General features: G+C 37.5%; 2 protein-coding genes across 3 annotated transcripts in view; one reads left to right on the top strand and one right to left on the bottom strand.

The window, feature by feature from the left end:
• The window catches only part of LOC121955228 (protein-glutamine gamma-glutamyltransferase E-like), a 145,228-nt gene extending 141,274 nt beyond the window's left edge, over positions 1-3,954 (top strand). For both annotated transcript variants that reach the window (XM_042503080.1, XM_042503081.1), the window contains 2 exons: positions 462-595; positions 2,065-3,954. In XM_042503080.1, the coding sequence (XP_042359014.1) occupies positions 462-595; positions 2,065-2,212 (282 nt within the window). In that variant the 3' untranslated portion in view covers positions 2,213-3,954. The remainder of the gene's footprint in view (positions 1-461; positions 596-2,064) is intronic.
• Positions 3,955-8,791: 4,837 nt separating this feature from the next.
• Positions 8,792-16,146, bottom strand: LOC121955231 (hydroperoxide isomerase ALOXE3-like). The gene is made up of 14 exons (XM_042503087.1): positions 15,920-16,146; positions 13,844-14,048; positions 13,616-13,697; positions 13,405-13,527; positions 13,191-13,294; positions 12,374-12,546; positions 12,013-12,156; positions 11,158-11,361; positions 10,775-10,861; positions 10,474-10,640; positions 10,229-10,350; positions 10,017-10,117; positions 9,319-9,489; positions 8,792-9,213 (listed from the first exon to the last, which is right to left on the bottom strand). Exons 1-14 carry the CDS (start codon positions 16,067-16,069, stop codon positions 9,034-9,036), a joined length of 2,013 nt encoding a protein of 670 aa, XP_042359021.1. The 5' UTR covers positions 16,070-16,146; the 3' UTR covers positions 8,792-9,033.
• Positions 16,147-16,758: the final 612 nt, after the last annotated feature.

Raw genomic sequence — 16,758 nt, 5'->3', positions numbered from 1 at the left:
AGAGGAAAAAAGAGAGAAAAATGTGTTCATACAATGGTAATATTATTGCTTCCCACCGTACACCTCAGTTTAGTAAATGTTTGTACCTTTTAGAAATAATTCAGCTTAAAGCATGAAAAGTCAAAGTATCCATTATGCAGTTAAAATTTTGACTGCATAATGGATACTTTGACTTTTCATGCTTTAAGCTGAATTATTTCTAAAAGGTACAAACATTTACTAAACTGAGGTGTACGGTGGGAAGCAATAATATTACCATTGTATGAACACATTTTTCTCTCTTTTTTCCTCTTGACACTCGGGATATAAATAGATGTAACCCTGTGAAAACTATGGCATAAAAATGTATGTTTCATTTGGACTGTTTTTCTCTCTCATCATAAAGCATGATGGCTAGTTTTGTTTCTGCAGGTTGTAGTTTGGTTGCCTGACATAATATATTTGGTTTATGTGTGTTCCAGGTTCTCAACAAGGCCAAAATGAACGAGACGGCAACAGGGGAATTTGTTTTCATGAACCCGATCAACACTTCACTAACGAAGTGCAGCCTGACTCTCTCTGGATCTGGCCTGCTCAGAGATGAGCTTGAAATCAAGTGAGTGTGTGTGTGTGTGCTGGTGTATCTTAAATAGGGATGGGTTTCATTAGGACTTTATCGATCCTGATACTGACACTGATACTAATACTGATACTGATACCAATACCCATACTGCTTATTGATATTGATACTTATCGATACTCTTATTGATACTTCTATTTATAATTTGGTGCAGAAAATAAAGAATCAGGTTAGAATGACTTAACATCAGACAATTTATGTCATAATTACCGATAGCAGCACTGTTTGTCATGGAGCTTATTGGTTTTTAAGTACCGACCCAATCATGTACTGGTACCAATTAATACCAGTTGTCGATACCCACTCCTAAAAAACCTCGTTGAATGCTATACAAGATATTAAGCTGGTTACAGTAAGGGCCAATTCATGGTTTCCGCTTCTGTGTGTGTGCTTATGTCCGCTTTGGTGTGGTTGCCGTAAATTTTTTCTTATTGGGACTTCTGTGAGGGTCCCCAGACTCCCAAGGCCATGCCAAATATGTTTATTGACTTTTCCTCACATAACATAATTTAAAAAAAGTCTTGCAGGTAGGGGCCACCTAAATGAAAATGCATAAAGGCACTTTGAATATAATGGAAGTAAGGCAAGTTTGTCTTTTGTACTTAAGGACAAGGCAGTGAAGTCATATCTTGGTGGAAAAAAAAACGATGAGCTGACACTTAATGACAACAAAACCACTGCATAACCAGACATTGTAACAAACTTGGATTATCAACAGATTTGTGTGACAGAGCAGTTTTATAGCTTTAAGGAAACAGAATAGAAGTATCAGTGAGTGAGTGAGTGAGTCAGTGAAGAAGTTACACCATTGGAGTGAGTAATGATGCAAAAAGTAAAATTTAACAACGTAATCTTTCATCCTCCACTCATCTCAGCATAGGAAAGCACATTGATGTCATCAGATGAGTGACAATTTTGTTCAGCTCATTTTGTGTAACTACTATAACGTAAAAACAACTATAAAAACTATAAAAAACAAACAAAGAATAAACATTATGTGACTGTGTTGCCTCTGTTCTGGTCCTGTGGTACCAATTTCTAACGGTATTTGCATCTTTCAACTGCATAGACAATTCGGTTTTATGAAAAGAGCATCTTTCCGACAGTAAAAAAACTTTTAGTTTGACAAAAACACGATAAACATGTTTTTCTACAAACCGTCTGTTTTATTTAACAAAAGCAGCCAAATGTCTGAAACTTTAAATTTGTCTAAAAGCAAACCTGCACAACAGCTCTGTCAAAAAAGATTTCACTTAAATCAGGAACTGTGTGATTTAAGAATAAACAAACAACAATATGAATCTTATGTAATATTTGATGCCAGATTTCAATACTTGACTCATTTCCGCACTTAAAAGTGGTTCTATGTCCAATTTTTAGCCATTCTGACCTTCCTTTTTTCTTTTTTTTCTGTTTTAAATGATCACTCTTTGTTTTACCCACAGGTTGCCAGATTTAAAGAAAAACTGCAGAATTCGTGCCACGTTTTCTTTTGTTCCCTACAAGTGTGGTCAGAAGACTATTGTGGCCTCCTTCAACTGCTCCTCCTTTAGAGACATCAAGTCCAACTGCATGTTACAGGTTGAGCCGTAAATTCTTAGTATCACTGAGTAAGAGTCAAATATGTTAACTCAGAAACATAATCAAATTTAAAACTCTTTTGGAAAATTAAAATTGTTTTCTATTTCTGTGGGTTCAGGGAATAGATTGTACAAAAGAAGCGGATGTAGCCACCGTTACTTCTTCCATTCATTTGTGGACTGCAAAGCCTTGAGCGTGGTATTTTGGCTGTCAACATCTAGTTGTTTTTTTTTTTTTTGGTTTCTTTGTTTTTTTCTGTTTGTTTTTTTGAGTCAGAAGTGGCCATATTTGGACAAGAGGATGGAGCTGTCTTACACATTGTCATAATGCATTGCTGAGCCTCCATCCTTATCGTCAGGTTAATGGTAACAACTCGTCAGTCAAAAGCAGCAACACCCTTAAGCTTGCTGTACCTTTATCTCGCGTTATATTGAAGACTTGGAAAATTGTGATTAGGACTGAATTGAGATTGAATTTGGAAAATGTTTACTAAGTCTACAAATCAAGTGAAAAGTAGGCTCATTTTCTCATAGACTTACAAATCTCCCTCGCTGGCCATTACAAAGAATGTAGGTTCAAGCTGCTTCCTCATTGACTTCACTTTTCAGATCCCAGAGGCTACATCCACTTCTTTCACACAGTCTGTGGTGCAGGGTATAAAAACAGGTTGTTATACAGTTAACAGCCGTGGATGTTTGTCAAAACAAAACATGTTTTCTGGCTGCATTTTATCATGGTAACTTTCTGCAATTGCTACTCGTATTATTCCTTGTGTGGTGTTCAATATTTGGGTAAAATGGGGTCTGTGGAAAGAAGCCATTAAGTGATGAGTTGGACCATGTCTTAAAACTCCATAAAAATACCTGGCAGTGATAAAAAGCAGAGGACCAAAGTCATGAATGTTTTCCCTTTGAAGAAGACAAAGAAAGAGGTCTTACTTCTACTGTTTCCTGGTGCCCAGGAATAGTCTACAGGCCTGTGTCCCTGCTTCAATTTTGACCTACTCTACTTACTGTAGTTGTGTGTGCACAATTTTCCTGTGCAGTGAGGGATTATTTCCAACATTTTAGGTGCACTGACTTTCAGTTTGACCTCTGAATAAAGGTCAAATCTGGATAAAAACCGGTTTGTTTTCAACCTGTGTGACTGCCCCTCTACGGTATGTTGCCCTGTTGGACTTTCCTGTAGTGATGTTGCTTTGTTTCCACATCAGCAATTGCCTACTTGAGTACAGTGATACTTGATCCAATGGAAGTGTTGCAGAAAAGATGAGAAAACAACACCCACATTGCTATAAAGCTGTCCTTCAAATCCTGTTGGTGTGGCCTACACTGGAAACTGAAGGGGGGGTTTTAAAGTGGAGCTGTATGAGATACATGTATAGTCAGTGTGTTGCATACAATAGCTGGCAGTCGGCACACACCTGGTGTGCCGACCAGAAGAAAGCAGCTAAACTTGATGCAACAACAGGCAGCAGAGGAAAACACACAATTGTTGTTTCCATTTGTAAGTGATGATCAGGGTTCAATGTAACTTACATCGTCTTAAGTCTTAGCTGCATCTAAAAACAAAGAAAACAAATCTAATTCTTTAAACATGCTTGGTCTTGCTCTTTGGGGAAAGTAAACAGGGGTTAAAATTTCTCATTTGGGCCTAAAAAGTAACAGGTCAAATGTAAGGTGGAGTGTATCTTTATTTGTATGGGGTGTATGGGTTTATTGAGTATGTTATGCACAAATAAAAGGTTGATTGGATGCCATGTGCTCTCCATGTCTTTCACAATGATTTAGTGTTTGTGTGATTTCCACATAAGGGGTTTGGGACCCAGGAAACACTGTGGGGGTCAACAGATGATTAAAGGGGTAAAAAAGACAAGAATATTTCTGTGATGTAGTAATTTTCAGATTTTTCTTGTTAAATATGAGATATGTTTCCTCAACAGGCGTCTATAAATCCTTTACATGAAACCTTCCAAGAAGAACGTGTAGCACCAAGATCATAACCTAAAGCATCATGCGGGTTCACACAAATCCACCAAAGGTTGGCACAAACTAAAGTCCTCTTTGACAAAGTAAAAAGAGATATTCCAGGTATGCTGGTAAAACAGTGCGTTTGATTTCAGAGAGACTTAAATGTAACATTATGAGCAATAATTCCATAAGAAATAAGGTAAGACAAATTTATTTATAGCATCTTTTAAATACAGGGACACTCCAAAGATATAGATTTATAAAGAGTTTGTTGCATGATGGATTGAAGGGTCAGATGGAGGGATGAAGGTTGAGGGATGAAAGGAATAAAGGGAATGCAGGGTCAGTGACAAAGGGAGATGTCAGGGTAAGGGTTAAAAATTCAGGCAGTGATTCAACTTAGAACCACCCGCTGCCATATTAGCAGGTGAAGCCAATGGAAAGGGCTGCATCTGTAAACGGCTGGATGTCCTCTGTCATGGTGATGTAGTCGTCATAAAAGAAAGGGATGCTTCGTCAAGTGGAACACGATCGTGGAGAGATGGAGATGGACTTGTAGGATTATACAGATGACATATATAGTGGTGTAATGTACCAAAGTAACAATACATTATTTCAGTACTTAAGAATTTTTAGGGAGAATCTGTACTTTTCTCAAGTTTTCATATTTCTGTTAACTTTCACTTTCACTATACTACATTTCCTGAACAAAATGTATACTTTGTCAAAAATCGATCCTCCCCCGCTACTTGTATTCTGGACCAATGGCAGTAATCCTATTAAATGGCCTAATCGAGCTATGACTGTAGCTTGACTGTGGATGTACTAATAGTCATCCAGCTCTGAGCTGTAACTGTGCAAAAAATAATGTAAGAAAGGGGAGAACAAGAAACCAAATTTAAGTGCGAAATTTAACTGAATTCCCTGCAGCTGGTAGGGAGTGGGGGTAGTTTATCAGAGGGTAAGGGCTGTAGGAAACAGTGCATTCTGGCTGCTGACATCACCATGGTCCACTGTTGTAGGAACACTGTTATTTATTTTTTGTTTATTTGTTTATTTACGCACCACTAAAAACAGTAACAGAAAACTGGTAAAAAAAAAAAAAAAAAAACAACACAGTAAAAAACAGGATGCCCAAGAGGTTAGAAACCCAAATAGGCTTACAGAAATACCTCATCAAAGGTAATACAATACATTTCAAGTAATATAATAAATTGTAACACTCTGGTTCAAACAATATACAATAGGGTTGACAAAAAAAATGACAAAAAGGTCAAGACCGTGCAGCTGGGATGACCAGTATCAAGGTGGGAGGAACTGAGGTGACTGTAGAAGATGGGATCAGAAAAGCAGGAGCAGGAGAAGGAGAAAGGTGTGCCGGCATGGAGAGATTCATGTGCTCTGGCTGTTTGTGAAGACTGAGGGAAAGTGTCATGGTCTCTCTGCTCCTGTTTCCAGCCCCTCATTATTTCTCCTGATCATGTTTGTACCTTTAATTCCACTGACCTGCTATTTTCCAGCTGGCCACCAGTTGTCCCCAGACTTTCTTTCAAGTCACACCTGTTCCCAGTTACCTCATCAACCTCTCCAGCATACAGCCTGCCACTGTCATCATCCAGTCGCTGGATATCTCACTCATCTTGTGTTTTTCCTGTGTTCTTGATTTTACCTGCAGATTGTTCCTGCTTGCCTGCTTTCATACTCACATGGTATTCAACTCACGTGCCTGTAAGTCTGTTTTCCCAAATCTGCCTGCCTGCTGTCCTGCATCTGGGTCCGCGCTGCTGACTTTTCTTAGCTGTAACACAAAGAAGACAGCTCAAACATTGGCAGTTTGTACAGTTTTTGTAGTTTTTTTTTTATATTACTTTTTGGGGGGATTTTCCTTTTATTTTTTAGGATAGTTGTACATTGATGGGGGAGCGAGGGGAAATGACACACAGCAAAGGGCCTCAGGCTGGAATCGAACCCGGGCTGCTGCAGAGGCCTCAGCATATGGGGCGCACACTCTAGCTAGAGGCCGCCCCAGCTTGTACAGTTTTTAATACAACCCGGCCCTCAGAGAGGCGAGATGTGGAAATGGGATGCACTGTGACATCACTGCAGTACTAATGGACATAATGCTGAAAAGTTTAAGCAGTTTAAAAAGTTCTGTTTCCTGTTAGAGCAGTAGAAAGGGGTGTTTTGCAGTGAGGCATGCTTTGAGCGACCAGTCAGACAAAATGTTTGAGCCTGAAGAACGGTTGGACTGATGGCATGGTGAATACAGCTCATGGAGGTCTTGCCCATCGTTTGAGCACCTGGATTATCCATCTTTACTTGGAGCTGCTGGTAGGAGAGGAAATTACAACACCGGAGGTTGCATGGGATGAAGGCCATGTGCACCGAAGAGTGTGGATTGCTGAGCAACGACGCTGAATGGAAGGAGACTGAGAGAACTCATGAGTACAGATGACTATCAGAAGAGAGCTCCTGGTCTAAGGTTTAAGGTAAGATTTTTAATTCAGTTTTTCTACTTGTCTGTTACGGGTTGTGTGAGAACTGAGTCAAAGGGGAGGGGAACAGATCTAGAATAGAAAAGGCTTAAATACTTCTGTACGGAAATGGGATGTCTATGAGCCGTGGTCTTTGTTCCTGTACTTAGTTATAAGAAACTACATTAAATAAATGCAGAAAAATAGGTAAAATTACACGACAGGAAGTGTAGTTTTAGTGCAGTCACATTTACAAATTAAATGAAGGGCATTAAAGGTGCTGAAGTAAAATGGATCAGTTAAAAGCAGATGAAACTGCAGTTTTTGCTGAAACAAGAGGTTTTCTTCTATACTTTTGTTCACACCACTTTCTAAAATACAAACCAAAAAACATCTGCCCTCTTTCTAACCATGTATTCAAGGCAGTGGAAAAGACGAAGTAAAAAACAAGTTTTCACCCCAAAAATAAAACAGGCCTTAAGCAACTAAACAAACAGCCCCAGAGGATGAAAAATTCAAAATAAAATAACTTTGTCCAGCCTGTTTCTCCAGGACACAACTGAGTTAAAAATAAAATCAAGATGAGATTTTGACCATTTTCTCATACTTAAATGTAGTTCTGAGAAATAATTTCCTAATTTAATGAATGCGAAGATATCAGGACTGCTGACTAACACTGCTGTGCTGTATCTGACTGGGCAGTCAGTGTTGATTTTACTCTCACTGTTATGGTATTGTAGTTCTAGTCATTGTAGTATTGTATTTGTATTGATTGCTGTAGGAACATGCCACATTGCCGATGGTGGCATCCCTGATTTTGCACATTGCATAATTGCACATCCTTAATAGTATTTTTTTTAAAAATGATTTATCATTGTATTTTGTCTTTCATTTTCGGAGGCTGTTGTATGGACACCTTTTTAGCTTTTGCTATTGTTGTGGCGGACAGTTGCGCTGCCTCAGTGACTATGGCTGGTGTCTATTTATTGTTGTGTGTTGTACTGTGCTTGTCTTGTGTCTTGTTGTTGCATGTTGACCATGGTGGAAAATGAGTTTCCCCTTTGGGAATTAACAAAGTTAACCCTATCCTATCCTATGAGCACCGTCCATTACAAGGGACCTACTGAACAGAATAGATAATTATTATTAGGGCCGAAGCACTGACTGGCATTGCATATTACTTATCTAACTATGCATGTGATTTGATTATTATGTACTTTATTTATGTGTATATATATATATATATATATATATATATATATATGCTTGAGATTGTAGTTAAGATAACATTGCAGTATAATAATTTATGTGTCATATCTTATATCTTATAGGTTTAGTCCTATGGTCACAGCAAAGCATTAAATGTCAACTTCAACTGTTCTCATGGAGGGCCCCACTGTTCATTTAGTTACCGAAGTTTGCAGAAACAACTGACTTGCTTGCAACAGTAAGAGATTTTAGCAGTAACTAAAACTTTAATTCTATCTGGTAATATAAAAGATATATGGTATTACAACTTAAATTTGAAATCATTTTTTAAAATAGATGATTAAAAAGTTCCTTTGAAAATAGATAAAACAAAATATCATGAATAAACAAATGTTCATGGTATGATAACAAATAATTTTCATACTATATCAGACTCCTCTGCAATTGATCTTCTGAGTACATAACGACTGAAATAACCAAAAGTGTATGTTTTTTTGTTTTTTTTTTCAATGACATACTTTTTTTTTAGTCTTGCTCAAATTATGTTGACATGCAGGACATGCTAAATGACATAATTGAACCTTGTGCCATTTTAATTTTAACTGCAAATAAAAACAGATTCAAAGCAAAGTTCATACTGATAAAGCTTACTTGAGCAAGTAAATAAACCATCACATATCACCAAATACACTGTTCTGTCCTCCCAACATTAAAAAGTAAAATGATTTTGAATACGCAGCATATAATAACTTCAGTTAATGTCACAGCCTCTAACAGCAGCCACAGTAGTGTGCAGAAGACATAGTGCCATATTCTGGTTTTTCTTGCATATAAATGCAGAGATGCCTAGTTTCATAAGATGATTTTGTCAAACACAAAAATTTCAGTGTAATAATAGGCACTTAATCACATTCTGTCATAACTGCAGATGTTTGCTGTTTTGCTCTAGTTACTCATATTGTATGTGCAAGTTTTAATGTTTATTACCCAAATTACTCATTAATTCTCAACATATGTCCATGTAATTCACACAGAGATAAAGGTGCCCCTCCATAGACCCACTAAACATTATAAAGCCCAGACTATAGTCTCAACACAAACCCTGCATGCAAAACTGGTGTTAAGGCACTGATCACGTTGACTAATGCAGAAAGACAAAGAATGGCTTCCTCAGACTCAGTTAAATAGTTATACTGTTCTCTATCTCAGCAGGGTTCAGATATGTGTAAGGCAGGTCAAGCTGTGAGTTTCTTGTTGTAATTGCTTCACTGAGGCAAGACAGCTCTGCTTGAAATTTCTTGATCATCTCTTTAATGGCAGGCTCATCGAATCGCTCCTCGGGGTATGTTCCCATGGGAACCTGCCAAAATGACAAATGGAAAGAGTGAATCAGGCAGTATTCTGTTTGGTAGAATTTTTCAAAATGTGGATGGGTTAAAATAATTTTATTGATTACCAAACGTACCATGTCAGTGTACTTGTTTGCAAGGGTCCATGCCACATCTGCAAACTTCACTGTCTCGCCAACATTTGGGAGGGTCTCCAAAATTGTCTTTATGCTTGACTGCCCCTTAGTGGTTGGAGGGGGTTTGCGCAGCAGGAGCGAGCCATTGGGCGCCCAGGAGTAGTAGTCAAACTAAAATATGAAATAATTGTTTCAGTATGTATTACTGTTTATTTTTGTGATTATTGAAGTCCCCATTCACTCAGAAATACAGCATGTTTCTCATTGTTTTGGTCTACTGTGCAGAATGATGAGAAAGTGCATATCTATCTATCTATCTATCTATCTATCTATCTATCTATATATTATATATATACACACACACACACACACACACACACACACACACATATATATATATATATATATATATATATATATATATACACACACATATATATATAATATAATATAATGTCCTTGTCACCTTACACATTTTTTTTTTTTTTTGCAGTTGTGTGACATTTCTTGCCAAGGTACTCATTATCTTGTATTTTTTCTTATCTTTTTCTTTTGACGGTAATCAAACCAATTTTTTCAGGTTTCAAAGGTTTAAATGCTTCTGAAAGGCGTCTGAATGCAGCACAGAAATACTGATGTTGATTGAGATGTTAAAGGGTTACACTTTTCTACATTTTCCACATTACTCATTGCCTCACCTGTCCAGTATTGACTGCAGCATGCTGAGCCGTCACCGTAAAGATCACCATGGTGATAAACTTGATCACTTCCTCGACAGATTGAAAGCCTGATGGAAACCCTGCAGGCAGCATGATCATTATCTGTGATTATTGGCATTTACTATTCAATTTTAAAATATTATAGGCAACTATATAGAAATATTTAATTATTATATTAACATGTTAAATACCTGTGGCTTTGTTTTCTAAGAAGCCATGTGTGAATATCTCACTGATCCACTCCTGTAGCTCAGTGTCTTTGCACACCTCATTGTCTGAGGGATAATAGTGCTCCACTACTGCCTTCACGAAGCTGGAGAGCACAAAACATTCTGTTTTTAATTTTTACATAGTTACATTTGAATATGAAAAAAGACAGACTCAAAACTGATGCTTGTAAAAAAGATTACATTTGCAGTATTTGTTGAAAGCTAACCTGTTGATGATGTTCCACAGCTTCAGGCCGTCATCTCTGTAGTAGAAGTTTGGTATGGACTCCAGTCCTCGTGCAGTGATGTTCTCTGGCAGACAGAGGGAGCTGTAGGTCGTTTCAGAGTGAGCCCTTCTCATGAGCACTGTCATCCCCTCCAGTCCAAGTGAACTCTAACAATCAGCAATGCACATTTAACAAGGGACAGTTCGTGGTTCATAAAGAAATACTGATGGTTTATGTGTTTTTTACCATCATGTAAATATCTGTATCAGCATTTGTTATTCATAACGTTAAAGATTCATACCTTACTTACAATCCCGTCAGGTCCAAAAATAGATTTCTTTCCCAAAATGTTTATTTGGAGAGTGTAATGGACATGAGGTATCAGCAGCTGTACAGAAAGAGAGTGTCTATTAAAATGTCTCCACCAAAGTCAGAGAACACAAACATTTCTGTTAATCAGTCAGAAAATTACAGGAAACACCCTGCTGGCGTGTGTCATGGGCTCAACAATTTAACAAATTTATTCTCTTTTTGTTGCTCTCAGAAAATTTTTGACATGATAATCCCTGATGGCAACAAAGCCAAACATAAGACATTCCCTGATTGTACCTTTTGTACAAAACAGCGAGGCGGCATAACAGTGAAATTCCCACCTTGAAGAGGCAGTGTAAAAGGGGCTTATACCTTGTAGAGGGGATGAATCACAGAGAAGCTGCGGAGAGTGGCGACGGTGAAGACATCTGCCAAACCGTGAGAGTTCATGAAGTGATAGACTGACTGATGTTGCATCAAATCTGCATTTTTAAAAAACATCTTTGCCAGCAGCCAGTCAGTCTCCGGGTCACTGGGCAGAAAGATCGGATTCTGCTCCGAAGGTTGTTGATGCAACTGGAATAAAAAAAAACTTAAATGTTTATATTTTAAAATCTAAATGCAAACTGATGACTATTCCACACCATATTTTTTTTTGTAGAGCCACTGCTTAACCCTTTGAAACCTGGAATATTACTTTTCTTGTGCATTCAGGCACCTTACATGTGAATTTAACCCTTTGAAACCTGGAATATTACCTTTCTTGTGCTGGATTCAGACACCTTTAACTTGAATTCAAACTTTTCAAACCTGAGCAAATAAGTAACAGATGTCCTACAAATTGCAAGAAATGAAGAAAAGGTGACAGGAAAATGTACTGACAATTGATTTTGAGAGAGAGAGAAATTATTAGAAGTTAATATTAGTAAAAGAAAAACGTAAAAAAATAGGTAAAAATATCCAGAAATCAAAGTTTTCTTTCTTTCTTTCTTTCTTTCTTTCTTTCTTTCTTTCTTTCTTAAATTCCAGTTTCTTGTAACTTGTTTTTGAAAGAAACCAGGCCAAATTGCTCAGGTTTCAGAAGCACAATTATTTTTGCCATTCTCTCCTCGTGCAGCACTGTACATTTTTGTGCCACTGCAGTATAATGTATAATATATAATTATTCTAAAACTTCCCATATGCAAATGTGACTACTCTCACTGATTTACTCTGTCAGTTAAGTACCTGAATTGCAATTGGCTTCAGTTTTTTTTCTGGGTTTGAGAAGAGCAAACAGAGACCAGCAGTCACGTGCAGAGGTTCACCATTATACACCTGAGTGGACAATCCATCCATGCGGTTGAGGTCACAGAGGAATATGTTGCCTTTCTGTTTGGGAAGGAAAAATAGAGAACAGGAGTGTGGAAAACATAAAGAGGTATCAGATTTGTTTTCAATTCAATTCAATTCAATTCAGACAATATCAAACAGTGAAATGGTCGTCCAGTATTATGGACTTGGACCACTGCCAAACAAGTAAATTCTACAGTTAAACCTACACATTATCTCCATTAGTAAAGATTTTGGTGCCACTCGTCTTTCTTACCTCCATTTCCTTCTGCAGAGAGCTTCCCTCTGCCAGGAACGGCTTCACCATCTCCTCTGTGACTGGAAAGTTTGGGGGAAGCTCTGAGCAGCGCTTGATCACATTGGGGTTGACTCCGTTCAGAAACTGGTATCCATAAAAGTCGTCCTCCTTCCAGTGCTCAGAAACATACTCTGGAAGAACAGCAGTTTACAAATATAATATCTAAAATGTTTTTCTTCCTTGTGGTTTGAAATTCAACATAATTATTGTCATTCAACTAAGAACAGGATTATTTGTTTGAAGGTTTTTACATCGTAGAAAAACTCAGATCGTTTTACAGGGACAGCATCTAATCTAAGCTAATGCACATATTTAACGGAGCCTCAGCTTATATAACCATGTTTTTCTAACAACTTGTGCTCTGACACTTATCACACAGTCATGTGATTCTTTGTTAATGCAAACATTTTGGCACAACTTTAGGGCCAACAGTAAGCAACGGTCTACAAATCTTCACAGCTTCTGCACAATTCCTGTCAGTCACCGTTAATTTTCACAGCTGTCCCTCAGTGCTCTTTAACCAACTGAAAAAATATATTTCAATATTAAGACCATTACATTATTCATAACTGATGTACTGAACCCGTTACAATTTGTAGCATGTATTTATTTGAATGATTTTTGCCTCTGGTGGCTATCGAGGGCCAAGGCTGCTTAGTCACCTTAATGTGTTTACCAGCACTTACGTCAGTATTCTTGTATGCATGATCACCTACTCTTACTAAACTATAGGAGTAACAGTTTAGTGAGTGAAGTTATAGAGAAAAAACATTACCTGACACTGTTGTCTTTTTAGTCCAGAAGATGCCTTTGATATCCTCAATTTTTTCCCAGTCTTTAGTGGAAACAATCAACCCCTTGAACATGAGCTCAGCACCACTGAGAAGAGGAAAACAAAACCAATCAGTTAACAATATAGTGATTAAATGCTTCATTTAAAAAATAGACGTACATGTAAGACATAGATTATACTGGAATCACTGACTCACATCATGGCTTTTGTGTAAAGGATTTCCATTTTCTTGGACAAAGAGAAGCGGACTTCTGCTGGGAGCTCAGATACGTCTTTGAAATTACTCCTGTGTGGTAGCTTTTGATCCCAAACCTCCCAACTAAAAAATAAAAATTTAAATCACAACGGTTTGTCCTGGTAAGGTTATGAGACAACATGAAGCTGTAAGGGTGCGCACAGAAACTTACTGGTACAAGCTCTTTTTTTCTATCAGCTCTTTTTTACGGTGGTCGAGCAACAGGGGGTGGTCCTCCTCAAAACCCTTCATGGCTGAGGCGTGAAAACAACACAGCAACCAGACAATTTAAATGACAAAAATAATAAAAAAATCCAAAACCATTGTGGAGAGAAGTGATATCCGTAAATCTTAATTTCAGTGTTCTATATATCAATTATTTGGGGAATTTGAGTCAGACCTCTCCCTCCTCTCAGCTCCACCAGTTCTCCCCTGGAGATCCATCTGTAACAGGGGAAAAGAATGGCTTCTCCTTCTGGAGGCGTCACCACGACTTTAGAGCAGTACCATTCATCTTCTGGGAGAAACAAAAATGGATCTTTCTCCACTTTAACCAGCAGAAGTTTCCCCAGAGACAAACTGGTTTTCACACTGTAGTTCCCTGTCTGGAAAACATCACATCATACCAAAACCTTTCATCAGTATGTATTAAAACTAAGATTTTACAGACTTCCGTAGTGCTCTGATACAATTTTTTTCAGTCTAATTGCACTCTCTGTTGCCATCACCTCAAACATCTCTGGATGGTAGCACCAAACACCATATAAAGGAATAGTTGCCAGAGGAAAATATTTGCATTTTATGTTTTCTGCAAACCGCAAATATGATACATACGTATCATATCAACTTTTTTTAACTATGTATATGTGCTGCTTTGACATATGGAAGTGGAGGGGACGATAGATGGGTGTGACTCCAAGCTGCAGACCACTTTTCAAGACCAGCAAACAACAAAACTGGTTGTTATTTTAATGAGTCATTGCTGTGTTTCCAGCAGAGTTTTAGCCAACAAACATGGGTGTTTAGTGATGTGTTGCTGTGTTTTCTGCCTGCAGTAGTGGCTAAGTTCTGACTGAGACTTTGCAGCTTTTCCAGCAGGGGTTGTGCACACAAAATCAAATATTTTAAGCTAAAACATATTCTTTCCTACCTGGCAAGTTGCCTGTCAAGCTGTAGATCAATGTCTGAGACCAGAAAACCATAGAAAAAGTGTTTTTAGCAAGTCATTGCTGTGTTTTCAGTGGCTTTCTAGTCAGCAAATGTGGGTGTTTAACGACCTGTTGCTGTGTTTTTTGCCTGCAGTAGTAGGCAAGTAGTAGGCAAGTAGTAGGTTCTGCATTTTTTGCATGGTTTGTGCACCCAAAATCTGGTATTTTAGGCCAAATCATAATCTTTTTCTAACAATTACCAAGTTGTTGTTTTTTTTGTTTTGTTTTTTGCCTAAATCTAACCATGTTAAGCACAACATTGTTGAAATATTAACTTTTGTGTCTTAGAAATACTAAACTAATGTTAAATGTTAAAATAAGTAATTTATTTGGCATTTCAGAAATATAATTGTTTCTTTTTGTTTATAACAACAACATTATATATTTGTTTATTTGCTGCTAAAAAGACACCCCAGAGGATGGCTCACTCAGATATACCTCCATCACTCTTCAAAGTCAAAAAAGATTATACTTTATTAAGGTAGTTTCAATAAATAAGTGAATTAAAATAAACATAATATAAAACATTTGAAAGTTCATGGAAATTTTGTCTGGCATTTTTAAATTTTTGCTGTATCAAAAACATATCGTACTGTGCCACCACTGTACCATATTGAACCAACCGTGAATTTCATAAACCGTTATGTCCCTAATATCTGTGGTCTGCAGAAACATTCACTGCCATCTTTTTTCTGGCATTTGGTTTTGAGCTTAAAACAATGAAATGAAAAACACTGATTGACACATTAATAAATGAGCACATATGTCTTCTACAGTATATTTAATCAGAGGATTTGTTCTGTAGCAAATCATATATTTAAAGAATAGTAAATGTTTTGAAAAATGTACATATATATTTGGATGTGGATTTGCAACTAAATGTATATATTAAAAGAAGGTCATGCTGATTTTTTTCTGATCTTGTGAAGGCCACTCTGGGATTATTAGGGCTGTACACATGCATGAATTCTGCAAAATTTCAAGGCTCAGACTCATGACCGCTGAGTTATTGCCAATAAGTTATCATGTTGCCTAGGCCATCAGTCCTTCTTGGTTAGTTCAGATGTGCATCTTATTTCCATATGGACTGATAAGTAAAAATAGCAGTAAAGTAAAATAAGTGCAGTAAATTCAGTCTTGTTTATCCACCTTAAAGTACACAAATGCCAGCCCAACACATGCATCCACAAAAAACTGAGGTTATTGGGACAGACTTAATTTAAGTCTCATTTACTGGACAGTGATCAAAAAAACTGGATTCAACTTACCATCCCAGTTTTAAAATCTGCACCTGCGCTGTCCAACTCAGTTCGCTCACTCTTCCCTTCAGTTCCAATCAAGGTGACAAATATGTTGTCACATGTGCCTGCATTTGTCATGTTACCTGTTGTCACTTCTAACTTGTACTCCATTGTCATTCAGTAGCAAAATGTGGATTTAAAGAGAAAAAGAAGAAAGAATACCTAAAGTCAGTGGTGAATGTCAGTGTTATTGTTAAAGCAAAATACCTGCATCGCTTATGTTTTGACTCCTGCTTTATCCTGCTCCTTTTCTTATATCTCCACATCTCATGCTCCTCCCTCCTCTGGTGAACAGCAGCAGATCGTTTAGTTATGACTTTTAAACTATTACAGAAGGTTCATTTCAGTCTTTTTTCTTTGTTGGAAATAACATAAATACATCTGCAAATTCACATGCAAAGTACCGTGCAGCTGCAGGCAAAGATTATCTGAACAGGATATTCAGTATACATACACCAACACACACACACACACACACACAGTCCCTTTAGAGAGGCTTTACACAAAGTTACAGCCTTGTATTTCCAAGTTAAGGATGGACTGTATTCGAGCTATGACCTAATGGGAGTTCATGGTGGCTCAGATCCGGTTTGCAGATTTAAATTCAGATAGGTAAATTCTAACTGCTCCAAGTCTGTTTAGAGACGTTTTGCTATGAGCGTCGTCACCATGACAGACGCAGATGGCTTTCAGTGAAGCTCCACCGCTTGATAAAGCTTTATAACCAAAGATAAAACATATTGGAGGCAAGCGCTACAGTTTCTTGTTTTCTCAGAGAAAGAGACAAGGAAAAAAAGTATGCAACA

Source organism: Plectropomus leopardus, chromosome 16, assembly GCF_008729295.1.
Source record: "Plectropomus leopardus isolate mb chromosome 16, YSFRI_Pleo_2.0, whole genome shotgun sequence".
NCBI classification, from domain to species: domain Eukaryota; kingdom Metazoa; phylum Chordata; class Actinopteri; order Perciformes; family Serranidae; genus Plectropomus; species Plectropomus leopardus.
This window is presented reverse-complemented; position numbering and strand designations above follow the sequence as displayed.

What these genes read in the sequence shown, in the direction of transcription:
- LOC121955231 (XM_042503087.1), bottom strand. Translation starts at nt 16,069, where the DNA reads ATGACAATGGAGTACAAGTTAGAAGTGACAACAGGTAACATGACAAAT. An exon ending in TGAAGCCAATTGCAATTCAG is followed by an intron (nt 11,362 to 12,012) that starts GTACTTAACTGA and finishes TTTTTATTCCAG; the next exon opens with TTGCATCAACAACCTTCGGA. An exon ending in CTGTGGAACATCATCAACAG is followed by an intron (nt 10,351 to 10,473) that starts GTTAGCTTTCAA and finishes TGTGCTCTCCAG; the next exon opens with CTTCGTGAAGGCAGTAGTGG.